Source organism: Mobula birostris, chromosome 4 (genome assembly GCF_030028105.1).
Source record: "Mobula birostris isolate sMobBir1 chromosome 4, sMobBir1.hap1, whole genome shotgun sequence".
Lineage (NCBI taxonomy): Eukaryota > Metazoa > Chordata > Chondrichthyes > Myliobatiformes > Myliobatidae > Mobula > Mobula birostris.
In genome coordinates, this window is record NC_092373.1 from 87533959 (window position 1) to 87552151 (window position 18193).

General features: G+C 42.2%; 1 protein-coding gene across 1 annotated transcript in view; it reads left to right on the forward strand.

The window, feature by feature from the left end:
• The window catches only part of LOC140196463 (uncharacterized), a 388255-nt gene that overhangs the window by 259463 nt on the left and 110599 nt on the right, over nucleotides 1–18193 (forward strand). Inside the window, exons 22-25 of the mRNA XM_072255725.1 lie at nucleotides 3110–3244; nucleotides 5060–5203; nucleotides 14513–14751; nucleotides 15212–15371. Of these exons, the coding sequence (XP_072111826.1) occupies nucleotides 3110–3244; nucleotides 5060–5203; nucleotides 14513–14751; nucleotides 15212–15371 (678 nt within the window). The remainder of the gene's footprint in view (nucleotides 1–3109; nucleotides 3245–5059; nucleotides 5204–14512; nucleotides 14752–15211; nucleotides 15372–18193) is intronic.

Genomic DNA, 18193 nt, shown 5'->3' on the forward strand with positions numbered 1-18193 from the left:
CCCATTCCCATTCTGACATGTCTATCCACGGCCTCCTCTACTGTAAAGATGAAGCCACACTCAGGTTGGAGGAACAACACCTTATATTCCGTCTGGGTAGCCTCCAATCTGATGGCATGAACATCGACTTCTCTAACTTCCTCTGATGCACCACCTCCCCCTCGTACCCCATCTGTTACTTATTTTTATACACACATTCTTTCTCTCACTCTCCTTTTTCTCCCTCTGTACCTCTGAATATACCCCTTGCCCATCCTCTGGGTTCCCCCCCCCCGTCTTTCTTCCCAGACCTCCTGTCCCATGATCCTCTCATATCCCTTTTGCCTATCACCTGTCCAGCTCTTGGCTCCATCCCTCCCCCTCCTGTCTTCTCCTATCATTTTGGATCTCCCCCTCCCCCTCCAACTTTCAAATCCCTTACTCATTCTTCCTTCAGTTAGTCCTGACGAAGGGTCTCGGCCTGAAACATCGACTGTACCTCTTCCTAGAGATGCTGCCTGGCCTGCTGCATTCACCAGCAACTTTTATGTGTGTTGCTTGAATTTCCAGCATCTGCAGAATTCCTGTTGTTAACATGAATTCTGTGCAGAATTGAAAAAAAACATTAGTACTTAGGTTTAAGCCAACATCTAGCTGCCCACTGGAACACAAAAACAAAAAAGAACACAATAAAATGGGAACAGGAGGAGGCTATCAGATCCCGGAAAGCTGCCCCACCATTGGCTATCATTGTGGCTGATCTGTGCTGGCCACAACTCTTCTTCTGTGCCAGTTCCACACAATTCACAATTCCTCAATGTCCTGTCTTCACCTTAAATATATGAGGTGTCTACCGTTCGCAGGGGCAGAGAATTCCAGAGAATCATTACTATGGGAAATGATATGTATACTTGCCTCAGTATTACATGACTGGTCCTTTATTTTGTAACTAAGTCCACATGTTTGTGATTCTTCCACCAGTGAAAACATCTCAGCATTAACACTGTCAAGCCCACTTTGGATCTCATATATTTAAGTATGATCTCCTGTGATTCTTCTAAACTCAATGAAATATAAACCCAGACAATCTAGCCTGTCTTGAGAGGACGGTCCTCTCGTCCCAGAAATTAGACTGGTGAATCTCCTTTGGATTGCCTTCAGTGTTACTATATTATGGGACAGTGAACATTACAACATAGTACAGGTCCTTCAGCCTATGACGTTCTGCCGACCTTTTAGTTTGCTTTATGATCAATCTTTTGCATATACCTCCCACCAATTACCTTAAAATTAGGCCCCTCTGATAAGCCATTTCCGCCCTGGGATAAAGTCACTGGCTATCTATTATATCTATGTCTTTTATCGTCTTGTATACATCTACCATCACTCTCATCTTCCTTCATTCCAGAGAAAAATACCCTTGCTTGCATAGCCACTCCTACAATCCAGGCAGAATACTGATAAATCTCCTCTGCACCCACTCTAAATCTTCCACATCCTTCCTATAACAAGGCATCCAAAACTGAACACAATATTCCAAGCAACACACATAGAAGTTGCTGGTGAACGCAGCATGCTAGACAGCATCTATAGAAAGAGGTACAGTCGACGTTTCGGGCTGAGGCCCTTCGTTCACCAGCAACTTCTATGCGTGTTGCTTGAAATTCCAGCATCTGCAGATTTCCTCGTGTTTACAATATTCCAAGTGTGGTCTAACCTGGGTTTATACAGCTGAAACATTACCTCACAGCTCTGGAACTCAAATACCCAACTAATGAAGGCTAACACACTATAAAGCTTCTAACAACCCAAACAACTTGCACAGCACCTTTGAGGGATCTATGGACGAGGACCCCAAGATCCCTCTGTTCCTCCACACAGCTAAGGATCCTGCCGTTAACCCTGTTCCCAACCTTCTAAAGTGAATCATTTCACAATTTGCAAGCCATCTGCTATTTTCAGTCCAGCTCTGCATGCTGTTATAACCTACGGCAACCTTCTACACTATCCACAACTCATATCATCTGCAAACGTAGTCACTCACCTTTCCACTTTCTCGTTCACAAATCACAGAGAGAAGGGGTCCCAGAGCAGATTCCTGCAGATCATCACTGGTCACTGACCTCCAGGCAAAATACTGTCCATCTACTACCAGCCTCTGCTTTCTATGAACAAGCCAGTTCTGTAAACACACAGCCAAGTTTCCCTTGACCATGCCTCCTGACTTTCTGAATGAGCCTATCATAGGGGACTTTATTAAATGCCTTACTAAAATCCATAAACACCACATCCATTTCTCTACCTTCATCAAAGTGCTTTGTCACATCCTTGAAGAATTCAGTCAGGCTCATGAGGCTTGTGTTGTGCGGAATCAGGTTTGTAGATTCAATGAGTGGGAACAGAAGACACTCACTGCTGGTAAGTAGGTTAACTATTTACAGGACAAAACAGACCCTGAATACTGTATTCAGGAAACCCCTCAAGCTACACACCGTTGCAAATACTTACGTAAACTAAGCACTGAAGCGGCAGGACAAAGCAGACACTTAAATACACACAGTGGTAAATACTAACCTAAAGTGTGCACCCAGGCCCTCTTTACTGCAGCACACCCCTACTGCCTACCTTATGAGCTTTGTATATTGTTGCTGAATCCTAAAATCTTTCCAATCTTCTGGCACAGTGCAAGCCCTTAACTATGTATGTCCTACTTTTTATTTAACCACAGATTGTGCCTCTTTTTAGTGGAATCCCTTTTTCTAATTGAGATAAGTTTCTGGACCAGCTATTTGTTCATTTTCTGCCATTCACCTACTAGAATGTTTCTTAGCTCATTTTCCCAGTCCACCTTAGATGGTCAACATCTTCAACTTGGGAGACAATTGGTAAAAGTAAGTCTAATTTTATGATAGAATAACTGTTAAAAATCATTGTTGGACTGAAGTTGCACTTGTCTGGCAGAAACTGTAAATTTGCTGTCCATCTATCAAGGTTGTCATGAGGACAATATGATGTCTAGAAAAAAGTTGAGTCATCAGTTGTACGAGATGCTCCATAATTCACGATCAAAGCTATCAGCCTGCTCAGGTCTTTCCAGCAATTGGAGCAAACTATGATTTTTCTTTTCAAGGCCTTGTATCTTAAAGAGTCAGAGAAAAATATCCTGTCAGAAAAACTCAGCCATACTCAGCGAGAGCTTGGTAATTCAACCATCGAGATTGATCGATTGAGGCGAGAAATGCAGACTCAGCGGGAGCAGGACAAGGTGATAATCATTTGCTTTCATGAATATTTCTATGTTTTAAAATCCAGTGAAATGACTGCCTAGTCTGACTGTGTAATGACTTAAAGCAAGATTATACAGAGACTAGAAAATTACATATTAGGTATTCTATAGCAACACCTACAGAATGCTGGAGAAATGCAGCAGGAAAGGCAGCATCTGTGAAAATGAATAAACAGTTGATATTTTAAGCTGAGACCCTTCATCAGGACTGGAAAGGAAGGGGAAGACACCAAAATAAAACGGTGCGGGCAGGGAAAGGAGGACAAGCCACAAGGTGATAGGTTAAATCAGGTAGGTAGGAGGAACCTGATGAGTGGAGAGTGGACCGTGGGAGAAAGGAAACAAGCAGGAGCACCAGGGGAGGTGATAGGCAAGTCAGGTGAAGAGGCAAAATGCCAGAGTGGAGAATAGAAGAAGAAAGAAGCGGGAGGGGGAAAAAGCGAGGAAAAAAATACCCAAAGGAGGAATCGATGTTCATGGCATCAGCTTGGAGTCTGCCTGGATGGAATATGAAGTGTGTTCCTCCACTTTGAGAGCATTTGCCTTTACAGGACATCAGAGATGTCCTCCTTCTTCAAAGAGCAGGGTCTCCCTTCCTCTGTTGTTGATGCTGCCCACACCCACACCTCCTCCATATCCCAGACATCTGCGCTCACCCCTTCTTCCCACAACCTTAACAGGAATAGAGTTCCTCTTGTCCTCATCTACCACCCCATGAGCCTCCTCATCCAACACATCACTTTCCATAACTTCTGCTATCTTCAACAGAATATTACCACCAAACCCATCTTTATTTCCTCCCCCCACCCCACTTTAAGCTTTCTGTAGGGATCACTCCCTCTGTATATCCCTTGTCCATTTGTCCCTCTCAACCAATTTCCCTCCTAGCACATATCCATGCAACCTAGTGAAATGTTACACTTGCCCTTTCACCTCTTCCCTTACCTCTATTCAGGGCCCCAAACAGTTGTTCCAGGTGAGGCAGCACTTCACCTGAATCTGTTGGGGTCATTTATTTTATTCAGTGCTCCCAATGCAGTCTCCTCTACATTGGTGAGACCAGACAGAAATTAGTATACTCCTTTGTCGAACACATCCGCTCCATCTGCCAAAAGTAGAATTTCCGGATGGCCAAACATCTTAAATCCTATCCCCATTCTCATTCCAACATGTTGGTCTATGCCCTCCTCTTGTGCCACGATGAGGCTACCCTCAGGATGGGGAGCAACACCCTATGTCTCATCTAGGTAACTTCCAACCAGATGGCATGAACATCGATTTCTCTTTACAGTGATTTACATTTCTCTTTTTTTTCTTTCCCCCTCCTTTCCTCTTCTTCTATTCTCCATTCTGGCCTCTTATCTCTTCTCCTTGCCTGACAATCACCTCCTCTGGTGCCCCTTCCTTTCTGCTATGGCTCACTCTCCTTTCCTATCAGATTCCTTCTTCATCCCTTTATCTTTCCCACCCACCTGACTTCACCTATCACCCTTTAGCTATCCTCCTTCCCCTCCACCTACCTTTTTATTCTGGGGTCTTCCCCATTCCTTTCTAGTCCTGATGTAGGCTCTTGACTATTTATTCATTTTCATAGATGCTGCCTGACTTGCTAAGTTCCTCCAGCATTTTGTATGTGTTGCTCTGGAGTTCCAGCATCTGCAGAATCTCTTTTATTTAGATATTCTATGGTTTAAAGAAACTATTCTATAGTATAAAATGGAGTTCCTATAAATCAAAACCTTCCCCAATGAATAAGAGAGGAATTTATCATTTATATCATCTTGTTTTCTTCAGGATACCATTAACACCATTAATGCTGACCTTAAGGACCTCCAGAGCCGGTTTGAGGAAGCAGTGGCCACACATGAGCGAGAAGTCAAACGTCTTAATGAGCAGCTGAAAGATTTAACCTGTCAGAGGGAAGTGTCTCACAGAGAGGTGGGTTCAGAAACAACCTATGCAATTTCTTTAGACTCAGGGTCACTTATGCTTGAATGGTGGTTCGATCCCTGTCCTTGGAATGCTGACTGATTGTGAGGGAACAAGAGTTTATGGATAGACAGGGTGATTACCACAGCTTAAATTCAAAGGAGAGAATCAGTCAAAATATTGAAAATAGTCAATAGAAGCAAAAATCTGAAGTAAAGAATTTGTGCGAGGAATCAACCTGATTCAGGGTATTTTAGTCATTTGACTCTCAATTGGTGGAAGATGGGCAAGCCACTCCAAAACCTTCATGCTTCAGCTATATTTACTAAGGAGCTGCTCCATTAAACAGACAGCATGAAGATCTGACCAAAAGCAGCTGTCTCCTCCCGTCCTGACGAAGGGTCTCGACCTGAAACTTCGACTGTACTTCTTCCTGTAGACGCTGCCTGACCTGCTGCGTTCCACCAGCATTTTGTGTGTGTTGCTTGAATTTCCAGCATCTGCAGATATTCCATGTCTCTTTTTCATTTCGGGACCCAACTTGATTGGTTGGTAACTGTAAAGCTCAAAGCTATTTGCAGTAGTATCTTAGAACTTCTAGAGCAGACATCTAATCTAAAGGTGTTGGAAAAATTTCAGCAAGCCATCTTCACATTATCCCCAAAATTCAGTGGAAGGATAAGTGAACTAACTTGAGCGTCCTCTCCTAAACCAATGTCTCCATAGTTGAGGCATTGGTTACACTCAGTTGGCTATGATGGGCAGGCCACAACTTCCCTTCCAACACTAAACCTGAAACAGACACTCAACCCTTGAAAAGGGTCAAGGATGTGTTCAAAGACTTCCTCAAGATGAATGACATCCCCATTAAGATTTCTGAGACTTTTGTACATGACTGCTCAAAATGGAGATGGAGCAGCTGAGATAATAATAAAAACATTCAGCTTATGCATCAGGAACATGCAGATATTCTGTATAAATAGTAGATAAAGTGCACTACCTCACACTACCTACCCACCACATCAATCACTACCTATCCCATATGATGGAAGAGTTTGTAGTTGGAGATGCAAAAGACTGCAGTGCTGGAATTTGGAGCATCAAACAATGCTGGAGCACCTGAGCAGATCAGACGGCATCTATGGAGGGAGATGGACAGTTGATACTTTGGGTTGAGAGATGGAGGTAAGATGGCCAGATATCCATGTGAAAAGAGTGAATGGCAGATGAGGGAGAGGGAAGAATGTTAATGATATTATAACCGGGGGGTAATACTTGGAAGTGACAAAGGACTGAAAGTGATAGAATCTAACAGAAGAAGGTGGAGCATAGAATCAAGTGAAGGAGGTTGGGAGGAGAACCAGTGGAAGGAATGTGTGGATGATGTCAGATGAAGAGTGTGGGGAAAAGTTTATAGTCCCTCATCATCTAACACACAGCCCACAGAAATGGAATGGAAGCAAGTCTCCAACTGCTTAAGAAGGAGAGTAATCTTGTGACTTGATTGCTTTAATTCATCAACTCACAGAAATGAACAACGTCTCTAACCTGATGGCCATAGTTACATGAAAGTCTTGTTTAAAATGGCTTAGAGTTGGCCTCTTTATGAAGAATCCCAATGGAACTGTTCCATAGCTTTCCTAGTGGAAATAAAACAAACAGCTAGATGTGCCAATTTGCACAGCTGTATTACTCCTGTGGCAAATATGCAGTAAAGATTGAACAGGGAGCAGCGAGTATTTGTGCCCAAGGAACTTCCTCCAAGTCTGAAATTTTCCATTTATCTACAAAGAACAAATGGCCCGGATACTATTCTGTAAGTCATTTACCCTAAAGAGATTGACTTACAGTCCTCTGGCACATGTCTATGTGCACCTTCTAAAGTATATTTACAGATTCCTTAATGCACCTGTAATCAAAGTAATGAACTTTACTGCAAGGAAATCCAAATCCACAGACCTAGCCCTACTCTATGCTATATCTCTCTTCAGAACTTGACAGGACAACATTTCCCAATCCCAAACTCTGTCTTTCAAAGCAAATTTTTTTTGCAGATCACAGACCTACATTTTGCTATAAGGGGAAGCCAGGATTCCTGTTCTGACATGGCCTCCAACAGTACACAAAGTGACTATAAATTCCCTTGAAAGGGTTAAAATGGTTGGAACTGAATGAAAAGCAAAACAAATCTGTTAAACCATGACCGATTATTTTTGTTGGCAACTTCGCCAGCCTTCAAGACTGATGTATGGACCACACAAATGACAGATTTCTCATTGGCAATTAAATTTGTTTATGTGTGTCCCCATATAGACTAAGTGCTCAAGTTAATCCTTTTGTTTACTCTTTATTAGTTTATTATATGACTGATTGTTCAAGAGAAATATTCCTATTCCTACCCATAAAATGAGATCTGCATGGCGCCAGCCAAGTCCCTGCTTATCTTAGAAGAAATAATAAAGTTTTTATAGCTCCTTTCACACTGGGAATAATCCGAGAACATGGTATTTATTTTATAAATGTGGAAAAGTGCTTGCAGCTGCTCCAAAGATGTCTATTTGAGTTGTCAAGCTATTGTAACAATGGAGTGGATGTGTGTTTGTTGACTTGGGAACCTGAGGCTTGTTGGGGAATGGGAAGCATGTTCACATAAAGATTGGTGGCGTAGATTTGCATTTGTTCATAGGTTACAAGGATCTGGGATCATTTGTTTCCCATGCAAATCAAAGGGCCTTTCGCTATCTAGTCCCATTCACAGTAGTAATGAATTGAGCCGGTCCAAGACTTATTGGTGATATAGGTTAATCTGTCTTGATGGTAGCTCCCTTAAGAGGTGACATATTCTGGTTGCAAGGTATTTGAGACATGTTTGGTCTCAATTCTGCAGATTGCCAGAATCCATCACCCTATACAGTTTTGGTCTCCAAAATTTAGGAAGGACATTCTAGCTATTGAGGTAGTGCAGCGTAGGTTCACGAGGTTAATTCCTGGGATGACGGGACTGTCATATGTCGAAAGATTGGAGCAACTGGGCTTGTATACACTGGAATTTAGAAGGATGAGAGGGGATCTGATTGAAATATTAAGGGATATTAATATTATTAATATTAATATTAAGATTATTAAGGGATTGGACACGCTAGAGGCAGGAAACATGTTCCCAATGTTGGGGGAGTCCAGAACCAGAGGCCACAGTTTAAGAATAAGGGGTAGACCATTTAGAACGGAGTTGAGGAAAAACTTTTTCACACAGAGGATTGTGGTTCTGTGGAATGCTCTGCCTCAGAAGGCAGTGGAAGCCAATTCTCTGGATTCTTTCAAGGAAGAGTTAGGAAGAGCTCTTAAAAATAGCAGAGTCAAGGGATATGGGGAGAAGGCAGGAAAAGGGTATTGATTGTGGATGATCAGCCATGATCACTGTGAGTGGCAGTGCTGGCTCAAAGGGCTGAATGGCCTACTCCTGCACCTATTGTCTATTGTATTGAAATAGCAAGGGTGTGTTGTCCAGCCCAATCACCAATAGTGCCCATCTCCTGTCAAATTGAAAATTACCCTTTTATGATGAGGTGGCAAGTTGCAGTTGGTGTCCATGGACTCTAACCTCAGGAAAAGTATCTCTGAGAGGGTGAGGAAGAACACTAAAAACATTTTAAATTCAGGTAAGCTGAACCTTGGTGGTGATGTTGCTTAGATTCAATTGGCTGTACCTACAGTTTTGCACTAAATCTTTTCTGCTAATTCTTCATGATCTCTAGCTTGACCATGAATCAAGACCTCCAGTGGTTTCCTCACTAAAATCTCATCATTAGAACTTTGAACTTAAGAGGAGAATTGGTTCTCACAATCCCTCTAGCCTGCTCTACCTTTATATCATGGCTGATCCAGTCATTGATTTCAACCCCATTTTCATGCCTAATCTCCATAACCCTTGATACCCCTTCAGCAGAATATCTGTATCAGCCTTGTATTTAATTAAAATTTGGCTCAAATCTGGACTGAGCCAATCTTGACTATTTGATGTCCTCACACTGGTTTCTGTAAATAAACTCTCCAAATGCACCACTCCAGAGTCATGGTTATCAGGAGAGCCATCTGTGATCATTCATTCAACTTAGACGCAGCTCCTGACTAGCTTCTTCGAATTTCAAAGTTGCTGTCTGAGTCTTAACACACTCACCATTACCAGCTCTCAACACAGCCCATCTGCAACCTAGTATAATTCAGTTGCTCCATTGACCCTCCAACAAAGTCTTAATTTCATTCATAGTGTGTCAGACAGGATAACCTCCAATTTCTCTCTCTGCCGAGCATTGTAATCATGTGAATAGTTCTAAACTCTTACAGTGTTGCCCACAGTCGACAGTGGTAGAATGCCATATTCAGACCGTCTCTTAAGTAGCTTCTCTGTGTTGCTCGAGACTGCATGAACATTCCTCTCTGCACTACTTCATTCGTATTTTTGCACTGGCTTCCTCAAATACCCTGTCATTCTGCATCTCTCAGTATCCATGATCGAGCACACTGAATGCACAGACCACTGTAAGAGTCTTTCCAGCCTTAGCTTATGAACTTTTTAGCAACATGCACCAAATCCTTCCCCATTTCTGGACTAGTACCTCCCCATCTGCTTCTGCACAACCTTCATCAAGTAATTGCATTGGGGGCTGCCCACTATAGCCTTGGTCTACTTCCCCAGCCCACTTTTTCTCAACTCTTTTTCTTGCTGCTGAGTTCCAATCTCCAGTCTACACCATTCATGTCCTTAAAAAGATACTTTGAATATTTTGTCAGCACATACTATCTTTGATACCTTTTCAGCTCCTTGGTTTGGTTTTTGGCATGATTTCAACTGAGGATTCTACTCTGCCACCCGCTTTAGCATAGCTCAACAATTGATAATGTGATTTACCCTCCTATATCTTGGCTGTTGTCTTCAGCTCTGTTGACTCACTTCCATGGCCCCATGTTGCCCACAGTTTCACTCTTATCTAACTCAGAAACCATTTCTTAATTTAATGTAGAGATACTGCATGGTAAAAAGCCCTTCTGACCAAGCAGCCTACGCACCCAATTGGTTAATTACCCAAACAACCCGTATATCTCTGGAATGAGAGAAGAAACCAGTCATAGGGAGAACATTCAAAACTCCTTGCAGACAGCAGCAGGATTGAACCCAGTTCTGGTTGCCTCACTATCGGAAGGATGTGGAAGCACTGGAAAGGGTACAAAGGAGATTTACAAGGATGCTGCCTGGTTTAGAGAGTATGGATTATGATCAGAGATTAAGGGAGCTAGGGCTTTACTCTTTGGAGAGAAGGAGGATGAGAGGAGACATGATAGAGGTGTACAAGATAATAAGAGGAATAGATAGAGTGGACAGCCAGCACCTCTTCCCCAGGGCACCACTGCTCAATACAAGAGGACATGGCTTTAAGGTAAGGGGTGGGAAGTTCAAGGGGGATATTAGAGGAAGGTTTTTCACTCAGAGAATGGTTGGTGTGTGGAATGCACTGCCTGAGTCAGTGGTGGAGGCAGATACACTAGTGAAATTTAAGAGACTACTAGACAGGTATATGGAGGAATTTAAGGTGGGGGGTTATATGGGAGGCAGGGTTTAAGGGTTGGCACAACATTGTGGGCCGAAAGGCCTGTACTGTGCTGTACGGTTCTATGTTCTATGTTCTATACTGATGCTGAATTACCAGTAACACTAACTGTTATGCTATCAGTCGTATCCTGAAAAGGCTTCTTCTGTGCCATGTAGTCATCATCAGCTTGTTGAAGCTCACCTCATGAGCAAAACATTTGGTCATTTTTTTTAAATGTCCGTACCCACCTTTGTCAAAAGTTTTGTTGGACACCATGCATTCAAAGGTAATTTGGTTGTATGTGTGCACTTCCCCACAACTGACATAATCCTAATCAGCATAGTTTAGAAAAACTATGGCCACTTTCATCACCTTGCACAAAAATGGACTTGATTCTTTGGTGTTCTTTCATATAAATGGTTGGGGGGTGGGAATCAAATTAAAGAGGCTAGGCGTGAGGAGGTTAGTTCACTACAGGGGGATGGGAACCAGTGCAGAGAGACAGAGGGGTGTAAAGTGAGGGTAGAAACAAAAAGTACTATGGAGAAAAGTAAAAGTGGCAGGCCGACAAATCCAGGGCAAGCATTAAAGAGGGCCACTTTTCAGCATAATTGTAAAAGGACTAAGAGAGTTGTAAAAGAGCACCTGAAGGCTTTGTGTGTCAATGCAAGGAGCATTCGTAATAAGGTGGATGAATTGAAAGTGCAGATTGTTATTAATGATTATGATATAGTTGGGATCACAGAGACATGGCTCCAGAGTGACCAGGGATGGGAGCTCAACGTTCAGGGATATTCCATATTCAGGAGGGATAGACATGACGGAAGGGGAGGTGGGGTGGCGTTGCTGGTTAAAGAAGAGATTAACACAATAGAAAGGAAGGACATAAACCGGGAAGATGTGGAATCGATATGGGTAGAGCTGCGTAACACTAAGGGGCAGAAGACGCTGGTGGGAGTTGTGTACAGGCCACCTAACAGTAGTAGTGAGGTCGGAGATGGTATTAAACAGGAAATTAGAAATGTGTGCAATAAAGGAACAGCAGTTATAATGGGTGACTTCAATCTACATGTAGATTGGGTGAACCAAATTGGTAAAGGTGCTGAGGAAGAGGATTTCTTGGAATGTATGCGGGATGGTTTTTTGAACCAACATGTCGAGGAACCAACTAGAGAGCAGGCTATTCTGGACTGGGTTTTGAGCAATGAGGAAGGGTTAATTAGCAATCTTGTCGTGAGAGGCCCCTTGGGTAAGAGTGACCATAATATGGTGGAATTCTTCATTAAGATGGAGAGTGACATAGTTAATTCAGAAACAAAGGTTCTGAACTTAAAGAGGGGTAACTTTGAAGGTATGAGACGTGAATTAGCTAAGATAGACTGGCAAATGACACTTAAAGGATTGACGGTGGATATGCAATGGCAAGCATTTAAAGGTTGCATGGATGAACTACAACAATTGTTCATCCCAGTTTGGCAAAAGAATAAATCAAGGAAGGTAGTGCACCCGTGGCTGACAAGAGAAATTAGGGATAGTATCAATTCCAAAGAAGAAGCATACAAATTAGCCAGAGAAAGTGGATCACCTGAGGACTGGGAGAAATTCAGAGTTCAGCAGAGGAGGACAAAGGGCTTAATTAGGAAGGGGAAAAAAGATTATGAGAGAAAACTGGCAGGAAACATAAAAACGGACTGTAAAAGCTTTTATAGATATGTGAAAAGGAAAAGACTGGTAAAGACAAATGTAGGTCCCCTGCAGACAGAAACAGGTGAATTGATTATGGGGAGCAAGGACATGGCAGACCAATTGAATAATTACTTTGGTTCTGTCTTCACTAAGGAGGACATAAATAATCTTCCAGAAATAGTAGGGGACAGAGGGTCCAGTGAGATGGAGGAACTGAGCGAAATACATGTTAGTAGGGAAATGGTGTTAGGTAAATTGAAGGGATTGAAGGCAGATAAATCCCCAGGGCCAGATGGTCTGCATCCCAGGGTGCTTAAGGAAGTAGCCCAAGAAATAGTGGATGCATTAGTGATAATTTTTCAAAACTCATTAGATTCTGGACTAGTTCCTGAGGATTGGAGGGTGGCTAATGTAACTCCACTTTTTAAAAAAGGAGGGAGAGAGAAACCAGGGAATTATAGACCGGTTAGCCTAACGTCGGTGGTGGGGAAACTGCTGGAGTCAGTTATCAAGGATGTGATAACAGCACATTTGGAAAGCGATGAAATGATCGGACAAAGTCAGCATGGATTTGTGAAAGGAAAATCATGTCTGACGAATCTCATAGAATTTTTTGAGGATGTAACTAGTAGAGTGGATAGGGGAGAACCAGTGGATGTGGTATATTTGGATTTTCAAAAGGCTTTTGACAAGGTCCCACACAGGAGATTAGTGTGCAAACTTAAAGCACACGGTATTGCGGGTAAGGTATTGGTGTGGGTGGAGAGTTGGTTAGCACACAGGAAGCAAAGAGTGGGAATAAACAGGACCTTTTCAGAACGGCAGGCAGTGACTAGTGGGGTACCGCAAGGCTCAGTGCTGGGACCTCAGTTGTTTACAATATATATTAATGACTTGGATGAGGGAATTAAATGCAGCATCTCCAAGTTTGCAGATGACACGAAGCTGGGTGGCAGCGTTAGCTGTGAGGAGGATGCTAAGAGGATGCAGGGTGACTTGGATAGGTTGGGTGAGTGGGCAAATTCATGGCAGATACACCAGTCATTGAAAGTGGGCATGCAGGTACAGCAGGCGGTGAAAAAGGCGAATGGTATGCTGGCATTTATAGCGAGAGGATTCGAGTACAGGAGCAGGGAGGTACTACTGCAGTTGTACAAGGCCTTGGTGAGACCACACCTGGAGTATTGTGTGCAGTTTTGGTCCCCTAATCTGAGGAAAGACATCCTTGCCATAGAGGGAGTACAAAGAAGGTTCACCAGATTGATTCCTGGGATGGCAGGACTTTCATATGAAGAAAGACTGGATGAACTGGGCTTGTACTCGTTGGAATTTAGAAGATTGAGGGGGGATCTGATTGAAACGTATAAGATCCTAAAGCGGTTGGACAGGCTAGATGCAGGAAGATTGTTCCCGATGTTGGGGAAGTCCAGAACGAGGGGCCACAGTTTGAGGATAGAGGGGAAGCCTTTTAGGACCGAGATTAGGAAAAACTTCTTCACACAGAGAGTGGTGAATCTGTGGAATTCTCTGCCACAGGAAACAGTTGAGGCCAGTTCATTGGCTATATTTAAGAGGGAGTTAGATATGGCCCTTGTGGCTATGGGGGTCAGGGGGTATGGAGGGAAGACTGGGGCGGGGTTCTGAGTTGGATGATCAGCCATGATCATAATAAATGGCGGTGCAGGCTCGAAGGGCCGAATAGCCTACTCCTGCACCTATTTTCTATGTATGTTTCTATAAAGATTATGTGTAATTTATGCTTAATTTATATTTTTATGATACTATGTGCCTGTGGTGCTGCTGAAAGTGAGTTTTATATTGCTTCTGTGAAGTATGTGCATATGACAATAAACTGAATTCTGAATATGGTACTGTTCAATTAGATTGGTCCAAGAATTCCACCATCTAATGGTTGTCTCTTGCTCTTCAGAACTCTTTCACTTCATTCCCACGTACTTCTCTCCTTGCCCTTTAAGGCATGCTAGATTCAGTCATTAATTATAGATTTGCTGCATGCTATCCTCTAATTGCTGCTGATGAACAGGTGGAGGAGCTGAAGACACAACTCCGCCTGGTGGAGGATGCTCGAGATGGTATTCGGCGAGACCTTATTGAAGCTCACAGGAAGGTGCGAGAGAATGAGGAGGCTCAGGAGCTGCAAAGGAAAGAGAACCTGGAGCTCAAACGTGTTCTAAATGATGAGGTGCGGGAGAAGGAGGCCATCCAGAAGTCCAATGAGGAACTTAGGAATAACATCAAAAAGGTTGACAGTGAGAGGAACAGGTATTGTGAATTTGGATGCTACAATCAGCTTGCCACCTTCCCAATCCCCATCTCATCTATGCTCCAAACGCAAACTTGATTACGGTCGCTAAAACTAATTCTGTTTGCCAAACACTACCATCCTATAAATTAACCCTCAAAACTACACTCCAAGAACTTTCTGCTTTTATCTATTGGAGTTATACCTTGCAAACTCTTACTTCGAAAGCAGCAATAAAATGACACCCAGAATGCTCCTCAAAACCATTCCCTAAACACTGTACTGAAATAAAATCCCCCCAAAAAATGCAGGTATCAAATCCTTCCCATAAGTATACCCTTAAGCCACAGCCTAAAACAAACCTTAAACAGACACAGCTAACCAAACTATCAGCTCTGTTTCTCAAATTGTTGCTGTATTTGACTCTATGCTTTTGATACGTCTCATTTATAAAAGCTAACTTGGTGCCTCTGTGCTTAGCTTAAAGAGAACAAATGAGGAGAAGGAGCAGAAGATCAAAATCATTGAAGAAGCCAAAACCACGGCTCAGAATGATGCAGGAGAACTGCGTGCAAACCTTCAGCAGGTGGAAAAATCCAGACTGGATGCCCGGAGAGAATTGCAAGAACTTCGACGTCAGGTGAGAAAGGAAGTTGAAATTAGTTGAAAAACCGCAATACCGGAAACCTGAAACGAAAACAGAAAATGCAGGAATGTTTTGGTTAAAGAAGATCAGAGAGCATCTTGAGGAGAAACAGAAATAAATATTCTGCTTTATGACCCTTCCCCTTCGCGGAAACTGAAGAAGCATCATTGATCAGAGGAATAACTCTGAATATCCCCAGCTTTTTCTGTTGTTATTTTAAATGCTGAATTCACTGCCTGTATCCTGTACGTTTACAGTATAATTATGTATTGAGGTACAGTATGGAATAACCCCTTCCTGCTTTTTGAACCACAGCGCCCAGCAATCCCCTGATTTAATTACGGGACAATTTACAATGACCGATTAACCTACCAACCAGTACGTCTTTGGACTGTGGGAGGGAAACAGAGCACCCAGAGGAAACCCACAGAGTCACAGAGAGAACATAAAACCTCCTTACGGGCAGGAGCAGGAACTGAACCCAGCTGGTCTGTACTGTAAAGCGTTATGTTGACCTCTAAGCTACTGTGCAGCTCAACTCAAAGTTCTAAAAATATCTCCTGACCTGACATATTTCTTACATTGCAATTGTGACTATATGGTTAAAAAAAAGAATAAATGTTTTGGGACAACCTGTAAACCAGCAAAATAGTGAGATATATCAAAGTCTTTTGAACGTACTTTTCACAGTCATTCTCAGGTAACGATGCTTTGGTCTTCTGAATTGTCAAGGAAAAGAGATCAGATTTACTTAACCCTTGTCCTGCAGAAAGTTTTACAGTGTTGAATCATAAAATGTTTGCAGTAAGGGGAGGCCCTTTGACATGAAGTTTCTAAAGAGCAAATCCATGGTTCCATCACCACCACTAACCTCATTTCCTGATCATGACCCACCATACATTTACTCGCTTCCCTTAGCAATCAGAATCAGGTTTAATATCACCGGTATATGTCGCAAAGAAATTTGTTACCTTTGCAGCAGCAGTACAATGCAATCATGATAAATATAGAAAAACTAACTGAATTATAGTAAGTATATACATCTATTAAATAGTTAAATTAAATCAAGTAAAAATATAAATATAAAAATGTAGTGAGGCAGCGTTCATGGGTTTAATGTCCATTTAAAAATTGGATGGCAGAGGGGAAGAAACTGTTCCTCACATTGCAACCTACTTCTATTACATTTGCAGACGGTGTTTTCTAGATTCCACCAACCAAATACTGTGTTAAAATGTGTTCCCTTATTTCACTCTTAGTTCTCTTCGGCCACACTGGCAACCCTGCAACATAGCAGTCAGAATTTCACTGGATATACAGTACTGAAAGGAAAAGCACCAAGGTGTATAATCTTACTGAAAAACATTGGGATTTTTGATACCTATTATTTGACACTTTCTCTCATAAGAAACGCCTGAGCACTAGTACTATTGAAATTTGACCTTATATGCAGCAAATCACTTCTTTCATTGAGCAGGGATTAGCGTCACAAATATAGCCGCTGCTGTCATGGTAGCTGCAGGGTTGGTTAATGAAATTCAGTCAGTAGTGTCACCACAGACATATCTATAGACAGTGTGTCTTAGCATCCAGCTGCTGAAGTAAAGCATTTCTTGGTCCCTCATAACTTTGTTCCATTTTATTTTATACCTGTGACATCTATTCTCTTCTACTTTATTTTATACCTATGATGTCTATTCTTTGACCCTTTCATTCTCCTATTCTAGATGTTGTCCAGAACCTTTATTAATTTATTTACTTCTACGAGATCCCCCCCTCAACTTTAAAGAAAATTGTTTAACCCTCTCTTGTGTCCTCATGTCCTTGTCCTGTTGAAGGCGGACTACTATTTTAAAAAGAGACATGACTTCTGTACTACCTATTAATAAAGTGTATAACATGTGCACACTTCACTTATTCCTTTCTCTTCATACATCTCACCACTTACTTCAAAATTAGCTGAGACTGGGGAATAATGACTGAGAATGCATGTAAAGCATGCTTAGTGGGAGGGAGAGTTCGGGATTTGTGAAGTATAGAAGAAACTTAATTTAATATTTCAAGGGAACCCCAGCACTGGTTCAGATAGTAGATGTAGATGGATGTATGATCAGCTGCATTGCTTGTTTATTTTGTAACAAGTTTAAAGATATAGTAGGGGATTCTAAGACAAGAGGGCACAACTTCAGGATTGAAGGACGTCCTTTTAGAACTGAGATACAGAGAAATTACTTCAGTCAGAGGGTGGTAAATCTGTGGAATTTGTTGCCACAAGCGGCTGTGGAGGCCAAGTCATTGGGTGTATTTAAGGCAGAGATAGATAGGTTCTTGATTAGCCAGGGCATCAAAGGGTATGGGGTGAAAGCAGGGGAGTGGGGATGATTGGATGAAGTGGATCAGCCCATGATTGAATGGCAAAGCAGTCTCGATGAGCCGAATGGCCTTCTGCTCCTAAATCTTATGGTCTTATATGGTTCCCACTGCACTGTACTTTCTCTGTAACTACAACACTACTGTATGTTCTACATTCTGCTATTGTTTCCCTTGCACAAATTATTTGTGTTTTAAAATGATCTGTCTGGAGAGTTTGTAAAACTAGGTTTTTCCTTGCTTCTTGGTAGATGTGACAATGATAAATCAATTGAACTCAATTCAATTCACTTGACATTGAACAGAATCTGTGGATAGGTATATTACTCTGGACTTTGTCTGTGGCACAAGAGAGTGTGACAGACTTGGCACCAGTTTCTACATGCTCTTCAAAGCAAATAGCTTTATGTGACTGAAAAGACAAAGCTGAGAAAACCACTTCCACA